General features: G+C 38.8%; 1 protein-coding gene across 4 annotated transcripts in view; it reads right to left on the reverse strand.

Annotated features, from left to right (window-relative positions):
- The window catches only part of KCNQ5 (potassium voltage-gated channel subfamily Q member 5), a 267,229-nt gene that overhangs the window by 24,212 nt on the left and 221,367 nt on the right, over positions 1-21,650 (reverse strand). Inside the window, exons 6-10 of one of the 4 annotated variants that reach the window (XM_057418799.1) lie at positions 14,915-15,025; positions 13,136-13,231; positions 9,814-9,908; positions 8,245-8,271; positions 5,178-5,234 (exon numbers count right to left, since the gene is read on the reverse strand). In XM_057418799.1, the coding sequence (XP_057274782.1) occupies positions 5,178-5,234; positions 8,245-8,271; positions 9,814-9,908; positions 13,136-13,231; positions 14,915-15,025 (386 nt within the window). Of the gene's footprint in view, positions 1-5,177; positions 5,235-8,244; positions 8,272-9,813; positions 9,909-10,044; positions 10,134-13,135; positions 13,232-14,914; positions 15,026-21,650 lie in introns of all 4 variants that reach the window. The other 3 variants (XM_057418800.1, XM_057418802.1, XM_057418801.1) reach the window with 3 other exon arrangements.

A 21,650-nucleotide genomic window follows, 5' to 3' on the forward strand; every position in this document is an offset into this window, starting at 1 on the left:
AACTGATTTGATCTAATTGTTTTTTGATAGAAGCATTTTCAATGGCAGTCTATCTTACAGCGCAGAATAACCTTATAAATGAAATTAAAATTAACAAGTTTCACCCAAGATCTTTTATTTCTATTCCTTAAATTTTAAATAGGCTTATTTCCATCTTAGGCAGGCTCAGTGCATTTCTGGCCATCTCTTCAAATAAATAAGAACAAAATGTATTCTATTACTGCATGCCATGTAGTATTGTTTAGTTGTGTTTTGTTTGTTTTTTTTTTTAAGCAGGCAAAAATGCTGTTAGTATATTCATGCTCTTTCAAGACATGGCACTTCCAACATTTCATGTGCTTTGTTAGTCATCTCCCATATCCAGAATTCCTAGTTACGGCACTTGGACAAGACAAAACCAAATTAACAAAACAGCCAAGAAACAGTGTGATGACTGATTAATGGAAGTGTAATGATACAATATGCGCTCACTAAAGTCATTGCAGGGAATTAAGGTGTGAGCAGACTGCCTGCAGGTGATATTGGACAGGCACTTTAAGACAGGTACAGGAGCCCAGACAAACTCATGACTGTGACTGCTGGCCTGGCTCAGCGGTGGACTTGTGGTTTTACAGCTGGCCAATTCTAAGCTGTTTTTTTCCCTCCTGTGGATATGTAGATTATCTACTTCCTAGTGCTTAGATTACCTTTGTTCATGTTCAAACATATCTAATGAACATCCTGTGATCGCCATGACTATCTGTTTGTTCTTTTTCAACATTTAACATATTTGCCTTTGTTTGTCTCTTCCTGTAGCAGAAGGCTTAAAGGGGAAACAGAAAGGAAGTCTGATAAAATTTGGAAATATTGTTTTAGCTACAAGGTTAAGTTCAATCACCTGTACAAGGGAATGGTCATCTTGATTAGTAGTCCTGTTCTTGCAACAGGAGAGATGATGGGAGCAATACAGTAGCTGCTCATGATATGGTGTTCATAGAATCATAGAATGGTTTGGATTGGAAGGGACCTTAAAGATCATTCAGTTCTAATGCCCCTGCCATGCGGGGGGGAGCACACCTTCCTCTAGAGCAGGTTGCTGGGTCTTGCCGTACTACTGCTCTGGCACAGGCTTTGGGGTGCTTTTAAAACACATATAGCAAAGGCTGTCTATCTCCAAATTACAATTGTATTTGAAATGAAGACACTTTCTAGTTCTCCCAAAGCCTTTGCATTTAACTTCAGCATGTCCATAAGATGTTTTCAACAGAAATGAACTCTGCAGCTAATCAACCAATGCTGATGTGGACTGTGGTTCTTAGCTATCTAGCCTACTACTAACGCTCTGAAAATACAGTGTTAATACAGAATTATATGAAATGGAAAGTAGTTATAAAATTCTGTAGTTGTGAAATGTTGTGATAATCAGGTATCTTTGTCCATGCACAGCATAGCATAGCATTTCATTCGGAGTACACACATCACTGAGAGCAGAAAGGATGCAGTTTGTAGCAGGCAAAGCACATGCTGGGAAGCTTATAATGAGATAATTTTCAAGAATGCCAAATGTGAGCACATCAATAGAAAGATTATTAGATAAATGTATTTCTATATGGCATGTTGAATCACTTGAAAGAATACCTTTACTATAATTTCTGAATATAATCCCCTTATTCCCTTGCCCAAAGTAAGCAGTTGTTGAAATAAACACATCATGGTACTGGAAATGTCATCTGTTTCCATTGCAAATTGTTATCCAGACACGCAGTACTGTGTCCTGTTGCATATGCAATACAAAAGACCCACAGATCCTACTATTTGAAAGAAAAGTGACTTCTAAAATTTAATTTTCAATACAAACTAGATTTCAAGACTGAATTACATTTCAGCTCAGGAATCTTTTGCATTGTACAACTTAATGAAAATATAAGCTGTAAAATATTTATTAACCACATTATTGCATTGTCATACTATACAGCAACAGAATACTATGAGCAACAGAATCAAAATGGACTTTTTATTATGGATATTATTCCTAGGCATGTGTCCCTTGTGCTTTTTTTTTTTTTTTTAACTCCTCTTACAGCTCAAAATGTATTTAATATTGAAGCATGAAATCAGATTTTTTTTTTGGTTTACATATCTTTGAGTAAAAACGTTTCTGGACAGCTCTCTCCCTGATGCACTAATTAAAATGAAGGGAAAATTGGTAAAACAGCCATAAAACTGATCAGTATAGACCATATTTTTTATAATCCCATTAACTCCAAAATAAAAGTGAAAATAAAAAAAAAACACAAAGGAAAAAGCATGCATGTTGTTCTGTCAATTAATTTGTACTAATGAAAGTATGGCTGCTTTTAAATGATTTGTACACATGGTGTTTTCAGTTATAAAAGCTGAATGGTACACAATGTCTACTTAACCTGAATATCTTTAGTTCTCCAAATCAAAGCAATGAGGCAATGGTGAAAGGAACAGTAGACACTTCATCTGTACTACAGACATTTTTCAAAAGTGCAACACTGAGAATGAAAATATTAATTTAAAATGCAGACCTCATACTTGAAAATAAAAAAAAATCTGCTTTGTAGCAATGACAATGTAGTGGCATGCCAAGGGTCCATGTGGAGGATGCTGCTTTGTGACGAGAAACGCAGCCCCTGAGGGAAGCATGGTTTGGAAACTCCATCTTGCATCTTGAGAGTTTCTCCAGACATTGGTCATACCAGTTCTTTGCTTCATGGATCCCTGTTCCTATTTTGAGACTGGTGGGAAACGTTCCAGAAGTCACTGGGTCCTGCTCAGTGCAGGCATGAATTGTATGACTTGCAGCAATGGAGAATTCATGCCTGGGAGAGGAAGGTTGTTGACCAATATTTTCATGGGGCTCTTCTATATGTGATAAATAACACAGCATGAAGGAATAACTAGTGTTAGAGATACACCAGAATGGAGATAATTTTGTGCCCTTTCAAGCATCTTTGGGCATTCTACGCTTGAGTCAGTAGCCACTGAAGCCTTTAGCACCTTTTACTCTGATTTAATGCCAGTTGGATTAGCACTGTGCTAAAAATCCTTTACCTCTTGCAGGATGTAGCCCATTTTATTTTCCTCTCTCCTCTTTTATCCTCTCTTTTTATATAATATCCAAGGAAAACCTCTTGAATTAATGTAACCCAATAATGGCCATTGGAAATGTAAGTACTCCCAAGCTTTAAGTTGAATTTTGGTCCAAAAGGCAAAGAACATGGGAAAGAATCAGGAAAATGAAATTACACAAGTTTCTGAATCAGACCTAAATGACAAGGACCTGAGAGAACCACTGCTGCCTCCAGCTGTCTCTGCATTTCTTCAGACATGTGTCTGTCCATCATTTCTTGTACTAAGGTTTGATGGGAAAAAAGCGAGTGACTTTTCTCTGTTTGTTTGCCTTCTGGAAATGGAAGATCAGTTGTTGGATCTTACCACTCATTCCTCCTGTCAGTACAAGCATGAGCCATTCACTTCACTGGGATAGCAAAGGGCTTTCTAGTTCTTAACTTCTTCCTTTTTAAATTCTGACTTTTCCACCTGCGATTTATGAAGGAATAGGTGTTTACGGACACTAGAGGTCACTGTAGCTTCACTGCAGAGGGAACGAACCCTTCTCCGGGGGACCGAATGCCTGGAATTACTAAGATCTTGTTGCAATTGGTAAATGCCTACGAAGCTTTGCTTTTCTCTCCTGTACTCACAGCTCTGTCTGTCTTCCATGGACTATCTTACTATAATTTTTGGTTATCTGAGCATCTCTTTTCCTCCCCTCCCCTATTTCCCTTTCTACCTTCCTGCATTTCTGGTCAAGTTTATCTTCTGCTCTGCTTCAGCCTCAGACCTGCAGCACTACTGCTTGCTGCTGCCCACAATTTACAACTTGTTTCCCAGCTTTTTGTAGCGAGCTGGTTAATTGAAATGGGAATGGGAAGAAATTGGAGTGAATCAAAAGTAACTGGAGGGTCTGAGGGTAAGAGAGAATGCTTTGGATTTCGAGTCGAGACAGAAGCTAAAACCATCAAAAAATATCACCCAAGGCAAGCAGCAAGCAAACGTACATGCCCATTTTTGGCAGTTAGCTTCCAATAAATACAGACGTTGATTCTCACCAAACTTACAGATGCCTTCACTGAAATGAAGATAATTTGAATAAATGCAAATGCAAGGGATAGTACAGTGAGACTTGAAGTTCAAACACTCAAGACTTCTCCACCAGGCTCATGATAGGACCACAAACCCAAGAAATGTAGTCTTATACCTCATACCTTCAATGAGGAATAACAAGAATTTCAAGGACATAATGTCAATTTCAAGACCATGAAGTTCGATCGTCAAACAAACAAACAAAAAAGTAGTTCTGGGGGCTTGTGTACTTTTTCCTTTTTCAAAACAGTTTCCAGTTGAAGAGAAACGATTTTTTGAATCTCCATTTTCTATTATCAGATTGTACTTCTATTGTCTTTTAAGTTATTTTTAAAAAGTAAGAAAAAAATTGCAATAAGCATGAGTTATAAAGCAAGGATTTCTTCTCGTAAGATCCATCCATCTAAGAATTACCATTTTTGGTAAAAGACACAATTTCCACAGAATTCAGCTGAAGCAGATGGTTGATTTCACATGCATTCCTCTACCTTCCAGCACAGGATGCAGGGAGAGCTTCCACAGGCTGCGTCCAAGGGGATTCTTCTCAACAACAGTTGCATATTTTGACTTGGTATTGCCTAGCTTGTATAGCTTAAAATTCTTCACTAATTATTAGATGAAGAACTCAACTGCCATGGTTATAAAAATCCTCTTGGACCTGGGGAAATGTCTGTACCCAAATATTCAACCCCAGTTTTAGATCTCTGCAGGGTAACGCATTCCGAAAGTTCAAGGCTCAGGCAGAGAAGGGGAACCAGGCTTCAGCAAATGTCAGCGTGCTGTGCACGGCAATCGTCTGACCAGATGTGTTTCAAAGAGCTGGTATTATTGCCATTTTATTAATGTCATTGCAGGCAACAAGCAACAAGGGAATTACAAGCATGTAAAAATAAATAAATAAAGACACCTCCTTTGGAGAAGTAAGGAATTTCAAAGCACTAAGGAGGGGAAGTAAATGAATCATGCACCTGATGTTAGTTGGCATTCTCAAACATCATGTGAATAGGCAGGATGCTGGATACCTATGTTTCCGAGGGGTGTACATCCTGAAGAGCTTCTCTTTATTACTACAAAGCTTACTAGGAGTGAGGGGAGATAGAGGACCATATTACTAAGCATTCCACTGCTGGTAAGGGGTTAGGCTTTCCACCTCAAGTTAGATTCTGCGTCACTGGCATTTTCTTTTTCATATGGTGCATGCAGAGAGTTTACATTAAATATACTTTTAGAAACAGATACAGTATAGGAAGGAGGTGGAGAGAATTCCAGAGTACAATTTACTTCTTTCTCTCAGAGCAGGGATGAGTTTTTTCCCTGAAGCTCCGATACTGGTGAAACTCCTTATTGAACCAGAGAGCTGTCTCAATAGGAAATACATATTCAGGTTTGATAGTTAACACTAGAGGGGTGACATTCATCCTTCGCAGACACCCAATGCGTGTCCTACACACAGCTTAAGACTGCTTATGCTCTCAGGATGCTGTAAGATTCATCAGTCTTGATCAAGTTTCCTGCACAGGAAGAATTTCAGCCACATTGTATATTTAAACAGAAATAACATTATTTGCATGCAGTATGTGCATTTGTAGATATGGAGAATTTAACATATAGGTTTTTTAAAATAACTTGCAGATCTCTAGAACTGATTTATAGAAGTATCTTACTTACAGTGTGGATACACCAGAGAAGTTATCTACCATTACTTTTGATAAATGATTAATTAGGATATGTGAGTACAATCTTTTGAGTAATACAGCATACATATTTTTCTTAAAATCGATATGAAGCCACAGACTCCTAAGCACAGCTCTCTCAACTCAAATGCACAGCAACATTTAGTTACCTAATGAAAGACTGCAGGTCTATATGTGGCAAAATGCAAGAATTAATTTCTGTAAGCGTAAAAGTCATTTTGGTAGAAAAGAAAATAAGTAACTTTTATCTAAAGTAAATAAAAGTTTTTCTCTACTGTTGTTAGAATGGAGTACAGATCAAAGAGCATATTCAGAAAGCAAATCAATGCACTACTTGTGCAAACACATCTTCATTTAAAGAGTGAAACAAGAAGCAGCTTACTTAGTTCACATAGCATCCCATGCAAGTCGATCAGCATAGCAGTAAGAAAGAAGTTAAAATAGTCGAGGACAGTCGTCTCAAAGTACGCTGCAGCAGTTCACGTATACATTTTTACCACAAAAGACCACATACACCACATGTATATTCAATGACACAAACATATAGCAATATATCAGACAATAAACAGCCACTGTTTTAAAAGGCACTGAGTGGTCTGTAGGGTTTTCATTGTAGACCAGGATCTCAGGAGTTAACTAGTTCAATCTTATACCTACACTAATTTGCAACAGTGCACAGATTGGTTTAGAGTTTCTGAATGACACACATCTTCCATTCAGTGGAAATACAGTGAAAAAAAAATCTGACTAAATCATTGACTACTTTCAAAGCCAAAACAGTTACCACTAATATGGAGCATGTAATATAGTTCTGACAGCTGGTTTGGTTTGGATTTGAGGTTTTCTTACATATAGCATCTACTTATTATGAGCAAATTTGTCTCTTTAAGTGCTCGCAGGTGCAACTGGGAATAACCTTTCCCTTCTGCACAAATCACTGTTTTGGAAGTGTTCTCATTTACTGCCAACTTCAGTTTCACCTTTAAAATAGTCTAAGTCAATTTTAAATGTAGCTGTTGAAAGAGTAGGAAATACTTCTGGCGAGTGCAAGTAGTTTGGATCAGGCTGTAATAATTTAAGGAGATCAATACGTTGCTAGCAAGCCTATGGAGGTAATGTATATGAAAAGTCACAGAACTGACAGAGCAGGTGGAGTGCTCATGAAGGACATCAGAGCAACTCCAGCCCCCTTGAGTTACTGTGACATTAACAATAGTTATGTGCACATCAGGGAAAAGGATGGAGTCAGGTGCTAGAGGAGCAATCTGGAAAGTGGAACAGATCCTGGGTAATTGATGTGAAGACTTTCCACCCTTGAGTGAATAACCCAGAGGAGTTTGTGAAGTACAGTACAACTCAGGGGCAGATGTATTTTGGGGGTTGCTGTGTCACTGCCATTTTTTTTCTTGGCTTTTCATTGAGGTAAACTCACTGTTCTCTGATCTTGCTGATACTGCAGTGCCGGCTGTCGAATGCCTGCTGACTCCCATTGCTAATGAGTTTCAGGGGTAGTGTAATTTCTCCTGTAGCCACCGAGTCCTTTCCAGTCCCTAAGCATTTGGGCTACAAGTACAGCAAAGAGCAGCCATTTCCTTTTACTGCCTTAGGACATGCATCACCAGGGCTTACCAGTGAGGACAGCCCTGCTGCAGCCCTTCTCTGTGTGCTATAGGCAACTGGTCCTCATTCAGCACCCAGGCTGGTAGAAGCCCCTCCTACCCTCCTGGCCAGGGGTGCTAGGGCTTATTTAAGGAGAAATACCAGGCTGTCTCCCCCACCCAATCAGGGCCATGTGAGAGTGCAAACCCTGCATCTGAGAGGAGGTGAGCTCCTGCAGTGGTGCTGTTCCCCTATCCACTGCGTCCCAAAACACTCTTAAAGAGAGAATGGCAGGATGCTTCTTCAGGGCAGAACAGACCCTTGCTAAGCTGATATGAAACCAGCTTCACTGGGAGGTCCTGCCCCTGCACAGAGGGCTGGTGGGCTTGTCCACGAAGCCAAAGGCCTCTAAATTGCACTAGAAGTTATAGATTTCTGAAAATCACAAGCTTTGATTTTACGCCAAAGCCGAGGCTATGTCGTTGCCCAGGAGCTGGGTCTAGGGAGGTTACTCCACTCACTACACTGCCACTGTTTGAACTGAGCTCCCCCTTACAGTTAAAATATGTATAGAAACATAAATATTAGCCTATTTTTTCCATACAAAAACTGTGACAAAGAAGCAAATTTCAGCAGCATTAGTCTACTGGTATGAATTTAAAAAATACGGTTTTGTGATTCTAATCTGTTAACAGTTACAGTTCATTGAACCTACTGTACAGAACCTGAGGAGACATCTAAAAGTCATTAAGAAGCAACGATTGCACAGGTAAAAGAAATAAAAGAAGCTACAAACCTGCTAGAAGCTTCCCCTTGTTCTTTTCTTCAGGTCAGGGTGTAGGAGGGAAAAACATACTTGTTATGCAGATAGTAATCACATTATTTAGTTAAAGATGATGTTAGATATACGGTAAACATAAATGGATATGTTAGTGTACAACACACACATTACATTGCAACCACAAAAACATTCAGGCAAGACTCCTAACTACAATGCTTCTGAAAAAGAAACTTTTCAGTTGTTTTAACACATGCATATAACATGCTTAGTACATACCACTGCAGACTGAGTTGGCAAAGCACTTAGGCAAAATGCATTGCTGACACACATTTAACAGAAAGCTGTAGGCTCTTATTAGAGAAAGTTATCTCTGGTAAATAAAAAGGTTTAATTTTAGGATAGCACAGCAATACACTTATTTAAAATAACAAGCAGATGCACTTTTGAGGGACAGTCATATTTTAGAGTATTTAGGCAGGACACAGGTTAATTATTTATGTGATTTTATATCCATCAATTTATACCAATGTTGCCTTCAACTTGTTTGTATATTTGTCAAAAATCAATATTCCATGTAATTTTTAATCTAAAAGCTCCTTTTAGTTTGGAGCATTTTTGGATTACAGCTATGGTAATGGATTACTTACGGCTCTGTTCTTGTCAACTCTTTGAAATTCAAAGATCAGCTTTGGGTACCCAGCCAAACCTCTTTTTGGCTGAGCTTTTTGGCACACGATTACCTTTTTACTGTCATGTGGATGTTCATCACCCAGCTTTGAGAGAAACCACTAATTCTCTTGCACTGTCTGCAATAACAACAGTTAGGATGCTTATCAGAGCTTTTCCATAAGGCTCTTAGCACTCCCCTTTTTGATCTTTATCAACTATCTTTTACTTCCTGATTTGTGCCCCCTACTGAATCAGCCGGCTTACTACCTTCTGGTAAATCTTTTACTGAATTATTGAAGAGTCTTGAGCTGCCAGTGCTCTGTGAATTCTCACCCAAACTAGGACATCAAATATTTCCTGTCTGCCAAACTGCGACATCAGGTCTTTTTAGTCATCTTCCACTGCCTGTGTGGGTAACTGAGAATATAATTCACCCTAAGGAAATACTGAATATATCAGAAGTTATGATGAAGAGGATCAAATTTCCCAGTGCATTCACCTGCAGAATACCACAAAGCTTTCTTCCCTTGGCAAGGTAGGTCTGCAGCTATAGCCTTACACAGAGGCACAGGCAGAAAAATAGCATTAAATCAAGGAACTAGCTCTGCATTAAACTTTTATTTTCCTCCTTAGAGATAATTTGGAACTGGGTGAAACCTTAACCTTGATATATGAGTTTGGGGTTTGGGGGAAAATGTTTATAATGCCTGTGCTCAGGAATATTTCTTCAACAAATGGCAATGATTTGTATGTCTTACTGTGTTAGGCTCCTAGACAATACTGATCTGATTTGTTAGTTGAGATTTCTAATGAGAAGGCTTAAGAAGACAAAACAAGATGAAACAGACAAATAGTAATTATCTATAAGCTTGAACAGACATTGAGGACAGCACCAGCTGCCATATTTGTACCTACTTTGTAGGGCTGCAGGTATGCAAGGCCTTCAAATGAGGCTTCCAGGTAGCAATGGAAACCGATTTCTCATCAGCCGCATAACTACGCCATACACACTACGTGCAGGATATATGGTAAAAAAAGAAAAAACAAGGCAAGAGGGAGCAGGGAATGAAACAAAAAAATGAAAAGCAGATTAGTAACCAATACAAGTCATGGCTTTCTTTTATCATTCATAGCACTGATACATGCCTGAGGGGAGGAAGAATACTTTCATAATATCGCCAGGTGGCTGTCAGGTTTGTTCGGCTGGTGTCAGTAGAATAAAACCGCCAAGAAGCCTGGTGTGGGGAAACAATAGAAAAGCACAAAGGAACCAAGAACATGAAGTGACAATGCCACCTCACTGGTTATGTACAGAGGGCATTTTTCTCAGACTGGGATGTGCTCTATTAGGTGTACTAGGGAAATACCAGTAAAAACCTACCAAAACTTTTGTGAATCACAGTACATATTACATGGTGAAAGAAGAGTTCCTGGTTTTGTGAAAGAACCAGGAGATACTCAGCACAAAGAGGTGCTCAAAAAAGCATTGCAGTGATTTATCTGTGACAAGTCCACAGGGACACCCACCCAAACTTGCAGTCTGAGGTAAAGAAAGTGCCATAATACATTTAGTAAATTACAATGAATATCAGACGAAAAGCATTTAGAAGAAAAGAGAAGTGTTCTCTGTGGTTTGGAACAGTGCTAAATATTTAAGAATACACAATAAATGATATCAAAGGACGGTGACCAAAGCAAAGCATTGAAAATGCATTCATGGTTTAGATTTATAACTGCATGTAGATGGTAAGACAGATCCTTGGTCCTGGAAACTGGAACAAGTTCCCTGATGTTAGCATAGCTATATTAATTTGTACTAACTGAGTATCTGCACTTCCTGCATATTGTCATCTATTAAATATCATCCCAGTGTTTTTCTGTGGCACATCTCCCACAAATACATCTAGTCTTCATCTACAAGTGGAGAACCTGTCACTTTGTAAATTGATCGACATTCTCATTGTCAAAGATCTCCTCATTATTTTAAATTTGCAGTTATTTGGGTTTGGCTTATAGCCAGAGATAGTTCTTATGTTTCTGTCCTATAGGTTCCAGTACTTCCTCTCTGGACTTTTATGTTCAAATAATATTCACACTGAATATTTCTTACAAGCTAAAGAAATTGAGAAAAGTATGTCAATATGAAACATTTCAGCTTTCTATAGTGACACCTTAGCTATTTTAAAGTCAGGTAAAGGCTTTAGCAGACTGTATAGCTATGGCAACAGAGAAGTTAGCACAGATTAATTCTACAGAGTAGCTGATTAGAAAATAGATGTTATCCTGATAAGCTATAGCACGCTCATTTCTATGGTAGTTTACTATCAATATCCACAAAAGACAACTAAAAAAGGTCTGGGCACAGTTACAGTAGATGATGATCACACACATCCTGCATTTACGAACATGAAATTTTTTCCAGTCCTGGACTATTTGTTTTTCCCCAGTGTTTTCTTTACTTCCTCCAGTTTTCCAGTCTCATTTACAAACTTTAGATGCATATACATATGTAGCATGTTAGTACCGGCATCACCATACACAGTGGTAATATCAGCTGCCTTCTCCTTGTTATCTTTCTGGTTTTGTATCTAAGGACTGTAATAAACCAGCTGGAGTAACATACTGGTAACTTTTATGAAGCTCTTGACCCTTCTTTCGTACTCTTTCCTCTCTGTGTTTCTCATCCTTCATCAAATCCTTTTCAGACACTAATACTAGGACAGACATCTCTTGTAATACACCGATTTCATTGTTTCTAAATCAAGGTTTATATTTTGGTGTATTAAAGATTTCGGTAAGAATCATTACACCCTGTATAGTCACCCAGATCATCCTTGGGTTCATTCCTGTGTGCCTGCCCCCACCTCTCCTATTCTGCCAGGTCTTGCGCCATTGGCAAATATCTCCATCAGCAAATTTATATTAATTTCTAGGTTACTTAAAATGCTGAACATGAAAATGAACATGTAAATGCTGAACAGCCTTTATCATGTGAACCCACCACAAATGTCTTCTTTTTGCAATGATTTTGCCCATTGAGAGTCACTTTCTGAAATCAATCAGCTAGCTGATCTTAATCTATTTAGTATGCTGTCTAACTAATATTTTGGTTGAACTGTCATACAATAATAAGATGAGCTACATAAAAAATCTATTCTGTTTCCTCTGGCAACCAAACTTGGAAAAAGTACATTAGAATATATGTTAGAAAATATCCCAGACATTCATTCAACAGTACAATAGATATAAAAGAAGTGGCTTCATGTTTATTATTCTAATAAATATTAAAACTCAAATATTTAGTATTTAATAATAGTTGTACAGGAATAATGGAAAACGTTTATTAACTTAAAAAATGCGCTTCAAAGATGGCCTGGCGTCTACCCTGAACTTATCATGGAATTCTAGCATATTCATAGAATCATGCTCAGCTTCTTTATTTGGATTTATTATTTCAGATTTTAAACAAAAACAAAACAGCATAAATGGCACACATAAACCACTTGGGATCCAAAGAAAATAAACTAGGCCACTGTAAGATTATTTCCCCCCTTTTTTTCTCAGTGCACCAAGTAGAGTGAAGGTTGGTGCAAAATCATTCTTTAGAGGATGTTCTCAATTTTAACTGGGACTGTAAGTTAAGGAAAAAACCCAATCAAAGAAGCTGTTCATCAAATATACCACTTTTGCTTAAAAAAAAAATAAAAACCTTTCTCAGTTTCTGAACTGTCAGTATTGGAGCTGAAACCACCTCAGACAATTTCAGACATTTTGGAACTGCTAGCATCTACATGTCCAGCTTTAGAACTGAGTAATAGTGAAAGCAATTCTCTGGGCAGGATACATTTTATTTTCACCAAGTATATAACTCATTGGAGTACTCTAAACCCTGCAGTAGATGAAAAGTAGCTTAATACAGGAAAGAGTGCTGTGCTATCAGTTGGGTTGTTTAGGGATCAATTCTATTTTGCCAAGGAATTCACTAACTGCAGGCATGCAGTTGACATGCTTGACTTGGTTCCTTCAGCATGGATAGAACTCAAAAACCATTCATATAAATACTATCTAAATAATTATGTCATTAACATACAGAAATCACTGAACAAACTTATGTCATGAAACTAACCAATCTGTTAAACATTATTTCCACAAAGCTATCCAAATTGAAATAATAAAATCTGCTCCAATGTGTACTTTAAATAACCTGCTATTATATTTTTACTGATTTCTTATTTACCTGAATTAGACTGGCAGCTGGGTTCCTTCTTTTCTCAAAGTGTTTCTGACGATGCTGTTCCTGCACTTTTAAAGCAAATCCTGAGCCAAGAATACCCTGCAGTACAATATGCCATTTATCATTATTTAGGTAGTTTTTCAAATAAATATATATAATCAACTATAAAGATTTTGTGAAGATTTTATGCCATGTAATTGCTTCAGATAATGTTTATAACAGTATATGAGAGTATAAGGTTTATATGCATATATACATATGTACATAGATACAATAGATAAAATCTAGCAGGAACATTCAGAGGAACTCAAGTCAGGAAGATGAGATGACCACCTGTCAGATATGCCAGATATACATGGACCTCAAAGTCCATATCTGCAGTGCCCAATAACTTTTGATTATATAAAAGTTAGAAAAGGCCTTGCTTAACAGATTAAGACCATTTCTTCTCACTTTCCCATCCAGATAATCCTATTGCTCATTCTATAAACTATGAAAAAAAGATGATGATGAAATCTCTCCCCTTTTCCACTGAATAAGTAAGATAAATTTGACTACTACTAAAAAGACCCAAAGATTGAGAATGTTTCCCTCCTTGGCTTGCAAGGAGTATAATATTTCTGCCGGACATGTCTGCATTATAAGGAAAAACTTTTCCATTTGATCCTTAGTCAGGGTAAAATAATATTGGAAATGCACAAGATTCAACATATCTCTTGTTTTACAGACAGATTCAACACAAAAGTGTTTATGACAAAAATTAGTATCTGTACATAGATATGACATGAGGAACAAAAGTTCTGGCATCTTTAATATGCAAGGTTATTAATAGTTTACATGTTCATTGTATTTCTGCTAAGACTAACTGTCTTGGTGGTAATTAGGTGACAAAAGGAATTAATTACAGTAACTGCCATTAAATGTTACAGATTCACAAACAGGCAATTTACTATAATTATAATGCATTATAATATGTCAAAGATACTGAAATATTCTTTATACTTAGAGTAAGAAAAAATGCAGTACACTAGATGATTCAAGGCTGTTGGCAGATGTGGACTCTTAATCTTAGCTTGTCTATATGGTTGAAAACAAATGTATTATTATAACATGCATGTTTTATAGTGATCTATAGATAATGAACCTGAGTATTAAAATATCGACTGTCTGTATATGTTGCAAGAGATGCAATACAGCAAAATACAGATGTCACTTCTGATTTCATGCTTATTCAATAGTAATTTAAGAAAGGACATTCTCTCACAAAAATGAAAAGTTATTCCTGAAGCTGCACTATATTTTTTCATTAGATGATTCCCATTTCCATTAAAGTCTCTTGAAAGTTGGTAAAAGCAACGTAAACAAACCATCATGTTTATTTACAATCATTCACAGAAAATGATAGCTGCATTTTTACATTAAATGACATAAACTTTTGTTGATCTAGTGCCTCCTACTACTACTCTCTGTCAGTAGCCTGGACACGGTCCTACAAGAAAACCTATTAGAAATATCTCACTTATTTTTCAGTTGATTTTTTTTCAAGAATCTGAAAGAAAAACAGTAATATATAAGCCACAATTCATAATGAAGGACAGGAATTTCAACCTTGCGCAATAGTATGTGACCTAATTTAGTATTATTTCCCAGTTTTGTCCATGCCAAAGAAACTTCCCAAACCTCAAGCAGTTGCTCTTCATACAGAACTTCCTTCAGCCTTTTGTATCATAATGACTCTAGAAGTTTCTATTACCTTTTTACAAATTTTACAGGCATACTCACAGCAGGTAGTGCAAAGAAAGAAATGCCAAGTAGAGCAAATCCTGCAGAAAGCAACCTTCCAAGCCAAGTAAGAGGAGTTTTGTCTCCATAGCCAATGGTTGTCAATGTGATCTAAAAAGAAATTAATGAATGCTGTGGTTTACTAGAAGTCGCTGAGAAACTAGTTGCAGACTATTTACATTGCATGAAACAGCATTTCCACTAAATAGTCCAGGACGCATGAAATATATAGTTGTTTCTAAAAGAAACCCAAACATAAATTATTACAATTTTCTAGGAAAAATACTGTTTATGACTGAATAAAATGGAGATAAATAATAAATGTGAGAAAAATACCTAAATAATCAGAATCACAGAATGGTTTGGGTTAGAAGGCACCTTACAGATCATCTAGTTCCAACCCCCTGCCATGGGCAGGGACACCTTCCACTAGACCAGGTTGCTTAAAGCTCCATCCAACCTGGCCTTGAACGCTTGCAGGGATGGGGCAGCCACAGCTTCTCTGGGCAACCTGTGACAGTGCCTCATAAATATCTTCCTTATAGCTAATCTAAATCTACCCTCTTTCAGTTTAAAGCCATTCCCACTTGTCCTCGCACTACAGGCCCTTGTAAAAAGTTCCTCCCCAGATGTCTTGTAGGCCCCCTTTAGGCACTGGAAGCTGCTCTAAGGTCTCCCTGGAGCCTTCTCTTCTCCAGGCTGAACAACTCCAACTCTCAGCCTGTCTCCATAGGAGAGGTGCTCCAGCCCTCTGATCATCTTTGTGGCCATCCTCTGGACACTAATCAAAAGCTGGAAGGAACTTCAAGAAGTTCCCAGTCCTCTCCTCTTTCTTATGACAAGCTCAGATATAGCTATATCACTCCTGACATGAAGGACCAAAGACTACTACACAGCAGATGTAGTGGTACCTCAGGCTGTTGGACAATATTAGCTCGGACCTGTGTGGGGAGAGGTCAAAGTGAAAGAAGAGGGCATCTGTAATCCCTTCGTGTGGGGTGTGTAATCAGAGGCTCAGCATTCAGATGCTTCAAAAGCTGTGCTGCAAAGGCCAGCATCCCTGCCGTATAGCACCAGTGTATATGATGGCAGTTTGGTAAACATGGGAAGGTTCTCCACATGCAACTCACTGACTGCAGGCCGTGTAGAAATGCAGTGCATATGCAAATGCCACTGGGATTATGGTGTATGGTTATGGTTTACTGAGCGTATCTCCAAGGCAAAAGACTATGGCTTCATGTCTGTGTGTGGCTGAGGATCTTCCCTGACCCAAGGAAATGTCCTCCATGCTACTCCTGGCCTGGGAAGAATACCAGTCCTCAACCTGAACCTGGGGGCTGGACTTGCATGTGGGAGAAAGTGATGTCTTTGAGCTTCCCTCTCGGGGAGCTTGGAGCCACTTCCTTCCTGGTGCAGGCAGGAGGTGTGAGCAGAGTGAAGGGTTTCCAAAGGCAGGATGGAAGGCTGCAGGGCGCGTGCTCAGGCAATGGCACACGATGTTAAAGGACAAAGACAGACAACAGTAGGCTTAATGCCAAGGACTCCGGGGCCTGTTATAGCAGAGAACATGTGCACGGAGAATTATTTTACATCGTGTACCAAATGTGGGCAAGCTCAGGCTCAGCAAATACTCTGGCAGGAATGAATTCTTCAGGAAAATGCCTTCTAGAGACATTATTTTGCTTCCAGCTTCCTCTAAGTTGCAAAGCAGCCGATGCAATTCCATTTAATGCCAGGGTCACCACAGGACAAAAGAAGGAAAGTCTTTTGGAAGTAATTAGATTTCAACTATTTAGGGCTCTGTAGATAGTAAACAGTGCTTTTAATTGCTCCCATTGTTGGGAACTAGCTGCGGGTGTAACCTACCCTGAAAATGCCATAGTGGCTAAAAGAGAGTGATCAGAAATTTCAAGTGGTTATCAAATCTCGAGTTTTGTAATGCTAGCCTGGTCACAGACATAGCATCTTGCATGATTATCAGGTCTCACTCTCTTTCCTTGCTCATCTTCACTTCCCTACCCCAACCCCTCTTTTTTTCCCAGATTTTGCTGGGAAGCCAGTGCAACCCAGGGAGGTGCAAAGAATTATCCACATTTCTGTGTGTTTTTTTTCTGCTGTTTCCATGAGTTGTGCTAGCTCATGGAGTCATCTAACAAGCTCCAGAGGCTGCACGAGGCAGGATGTGGCTGAGATGGAGCAAATAAGGAGGAAGGGAGACGGGAATGCAGCTCCCTCCTTTCTGGCAGAGGTGAGCTGATGCAATCACACTCTTGACCTAGCAGACGGGCTTGATTTGGTTTCCCTTTGCTTTTTGAAGAAGGTATTCCCAGATCTTCTCATCACAGAACAGTTCATGCAAAACGCTTTGAGGCTATTAAGACCCCAAGAGCAATGAAGCATTTGAGCAAATGAATCCCTGAATAAAAGTTCCTCAAAATTTGTTTCCAGGCCAATAACTGTGAAGCCATTTGAAGCTCTGGAACAAGCCCACTTTCTTGGCTTCTCTCCAGCTCCCTATCTCTGCCAGAGACTGGAAAGTACAGAGATATCTCCTGCCTCTGCTGAGCAGAAGGAAACAGCACTAAGAGTCATCTGCATATTAATGATATTGCCACCGAACTGTCTTCCAAAGGGTGAAAGACAAACTCGAACCTTTGGAATCTGACATCTGGGAGCAATCCAAAACTGGGAGCACTCACACAGACTGCGTTCTGGATTTTCTCCAAAAAAAACAACAAGACCACATTAAATCCTTTCCCCCATACTTTTAGCTCCTGAGGACTAAATGCTATCAGTCTGTGATTAAGAGTATCAGTCGCTTCTTGCTCACTTTGAGCTCTTTTATCTCAGGATGGTTTTAACATGGCTGTATAGGTGTCAACACCATGCTGTATTGCCTTATTCAACACTGAGCAAATGGGTTTGTTCTTCATTGTATATTCCTCTCATCACACAACTAAGAAAACATTTTTCCAGACAAATTCTGGTCAAGTTGAGGAATCCATCTTTGCTAGTGCTACAAGTGAATGACTAAACCAGTGGCCAGGCCCTGACTGGCATAATCCTGAGGTTAAATTAACGGAACAGGGTGTGGAGGAGAATGACTGGATGTGAGACCATGAAACATGAGAAATTTCCAGACATCACTGGATGGTTAAGGGAGAAGTCACCACATTTTGAAGGTGACTGGAGGAAATTATTTGGGATCTTCTGGAGACTGCAATCTTGCAAGGACACAGCATGCAGGTGATTGCAACAGAGGTACCATACAAGATCAAGGGTGACTAGGTAACAGACCTACAAAATCTGCAGCAAACCCCTGAAGGTAATTAGGGACATGTTGTTTACCTGAGAAGGGAGTTGGTCATGGGAAGCAAAGTGGTGATAAAGAGGTTAAAGATACAGTGAAAGAAATAACAAGGTGTGCAAATCATGCCTTTCTGGGAATACCTGTTGAGTAGCTCTGTGTCTGATCACCACAGCCTAAGTCAGGACAACAAACCAAACCTTTTAGAGTTTATTTGTATAGGATTTATTTCAGCCAACTTGAAAAATAAAATGGTGTTTAGCATGATCTGGTCACCACAACATGCACAATGGAAAGAGAGGTTCCTACAGCACGTAACTCACCCAAACTGAAAATGTAGGACTTAGGCTTGCCTGAAAACAAGCATCTAGTGTTACCCAAGATGCTGTAAGTCATCTGAACAGGGACCATCCACGGCAGAGGCAGGAGAGAGACTCTCAAAGAGATCTTCCCTGGCACTGTATGCCAAGAAACTGAATCACACTCCTATGTTGCTAAATGAGCTAGCTGAGTCCTGCCTTTTGAACCAGTTGCAAACAACTCAATTTTGGCTGCTTCTGTGAAAGAGGTGTCTGGACCCATAAGCCAAGGTGGGCAGTGTCACCTGTCTGGACTTAAAACTCACAGCAACAATAAAACCTCTATTATAACTCATTGCTGGAGCTAATAAATATGCTAATAATAAGTGAAGTAATATAATAAAGAATGCAATTATATAACCTTGATGCCTTCAATTAGATGAGATAGGACCCAGGAGGCCCTCCTCTACCCTAATATTTCTTTCTGATGTCATTTTATGTTCTGCTAGCAGTACTTACCTTTTGAATCTCTACCTGACATCAATTAACTGAGAAAAAAAAGTAGTTTGCTCATGCTATCATTATATTAATTGGGAAAAACGTCATTGATATTAACTCATTTGAGCTAGTAATTGTGACAATATTATTGATTGTAATATGTTTTGTTGACCTACAGGTCACTGTGAAGTGCCAGAACCATTCTGTATCCAGCTGTAACTACTGGATACTACTAAAAAATGATGACTTAGTAAGAGAAGCTCTGTCAAACGTGTAAGAGAGACAGGAATCTTAATTTGCAGGTAAAATTAATTGATGTACAAATTAAATGCCACTATAAGTACACACAGTTCTAGGTAGTTCTAGCAGTACTCAGAAAACTATGCATGGCTTGGTTTTGAAATACTTAAGTTTTTTATTGACCTTTTGTTCCCATATAGTTTAGTTATTTTGTTATGAAATGAATTTACCCCTCTCTACGAAAGCAAATTTTTAAATTAAGCTCTTCATAGAACACACAGTGTTGTGTGCTGCTGTGTTAAGCAGTACTGTGGGGACCCCAATCCCAAGAATATTAAAAATAGTACCAGTAGCATGATGTTTAAACTGCAGGGTGCACAGTACAACATACAACTGCAAAAAGAGTGGAGTACTCATATGTAAATCAGGATGCCCTATCCCGCCTTTTATTTCAGTATAAAAATATGGGCTTTAGAAATGGAGTCAGTGAAATGACCATAGCAGGGCGTGGGCCTCAAATAATCTGAATTAATGAATGGTTTAATTGATGCATGCTGGGTCTGGTCCTGTAAGGAGGGGCATAAGTGCCTCTAAAAGCTTGAAATGTAAGGCTACTATTTGTAAGGAACTATTTGTGCCTGACTTCAACACAGTCTTTGCTTGTTATTCTGCCATCACAGAATTCATTCTGGGATTTGGTAGGTACTCCATGCTTTAAGTTAGAACAAATTTTGCAAATAAATCAATGAGACTAAGCATTATTTTCCCCTAGAATGCTACACAATCTGACCTTTTCAAAATCTGCATGTGGGTTACCTGGCAGTAAAAACAACCATGACTAAGAAGCACGTTATGTATTTCCCACATACTGCTTTACATATTGTACAAAAAATGCCATTATTAAAATGGCAAAGATAACAGGTAAGCGGGAAGCTGATTTTCAGTCACTTTGTGCACTTAAACACATTAAAAATTTAAATGCATTCATGTCACACACTGGGGAAAGAAGAAAAGACATAGCACTATACAATACAGATTGTTTTAATTTTTTTTATTACAATTAGTTGTTTTTCTCCTGATGTCAAGAAAAGATTCCTGTTTTCTCAGTTGCAGTACTTATCTGACCTACGACTCATACATCTTCACTTCATAGTGTACAAAATATTTTAAGCACCAATTTACACAATTATTAGCAGCATTTTTCCTAAAAGCTAGCAGTCAGCAAGAAGTGGAGAAGCAAATTCTAAAGTAAAGATCTTGTTCTGGCTTCTAGAACAGCTCAGGGAGAAGGATCTGGGTCTAACAGGAGCCTCAGTCAAACGTCTGAGTTGAGGTCTGAGTTTGCTGTTACTTTCCCATTCCTTATGCATATGTTTCTACTTTTGTACCCACTATTGCCTGCTGGCAGGTGGGTACAATCCTCTTCTTAGTCCTGCCTAAGCGGTGCTAAATCACACATGGCTTTGTAGAGCGGTAGAGGGTGTTTCCTGGAGAACTGAATGGCTGAAAGCATGTCTGCATTCCCAGACCTGTGCACTGCCACAGGAGGATCTCTGGCGGGACCACATCCCCCAGCGCTGTCCTCAAAGGTGCAATGGTACCTGCAGACTGCTGGAGCCAGGGTGCTCATCCTAAACTAGATGCTTCACGACCGTGTCAATACAGCCAGGTTAGAAAGCTTTAAGCTAAACCTAGACCTCAGCTTTTGAAGAAAAGTGAAACAAAAACCACAGGGAAGCAACTGGGGCAAAACCTTCTCTCATGACTTCATCCAATACAAATTTTATATGTGTTTGGATTACAGGATGAAAATGTATATTTTATCAGAGATCTGTCTTGATGCTCTAAAGCAACACATTTGGGGAATAATATTTCTGTGTATTTGTAAATGCACAAGTAAGACCTATTAGGTCTGGCTTTTCCAAGCTCCCAGTTTTGGGCACAGAAATATAATCTCTAGGGAAGAAAAGTAACAAATGATTAACCCTTAAATGAATGAATGTCAAATATACAAACTAGTCCTACTAATAGGACATGATCTTAACCTTTGCTCAATAGGTAAAGAAAACTTATTAAAAATACTTCTGAAGGATTTCAAGCATTTTGGAAAGGGCTTTTACCCAATTGCATGCTCTGAGCCTTCAGATACTACTGAGTCCAGATTAAGTCTTTTCAGCAGATGGTTTGAAATGAGAAAGCTTCATTTCTGCATCCCTATGACGAGGAAAGGTGGCAAAGTCTGGTTCAGGTCTTGCACTTGTTCCAGGAAAACTAATGAGTGCTCTAGTTCGTGCCAGCATTAATGATCTTATAGACATCACTTCACTACCCAGACATGTCAGAGATCATGGTGTTTGTTCTACTCTGTCAGAAGCAAAAGAAAAGCAGTTTT

The sequence above is a fragment of the Pezoporus wallicus genome, unplaced genomic scaffold (assembly GCF_028554395.1).
Source record: "Pezoporus wallicus isolate ANWC-B61680 ecotype Strahan unplaced genomic scaffold, APGP_CSIRO_Pwel_v1 contig_4901, whole genome shotgun sequence".
NCBI classification, from domain to species: domain Eukaryota; kingdom Metazoa; phylum Chordata; class Aves; order Psittaciformes; family Psittacidae; genus Pezoporus; species Pezoporus wallicus.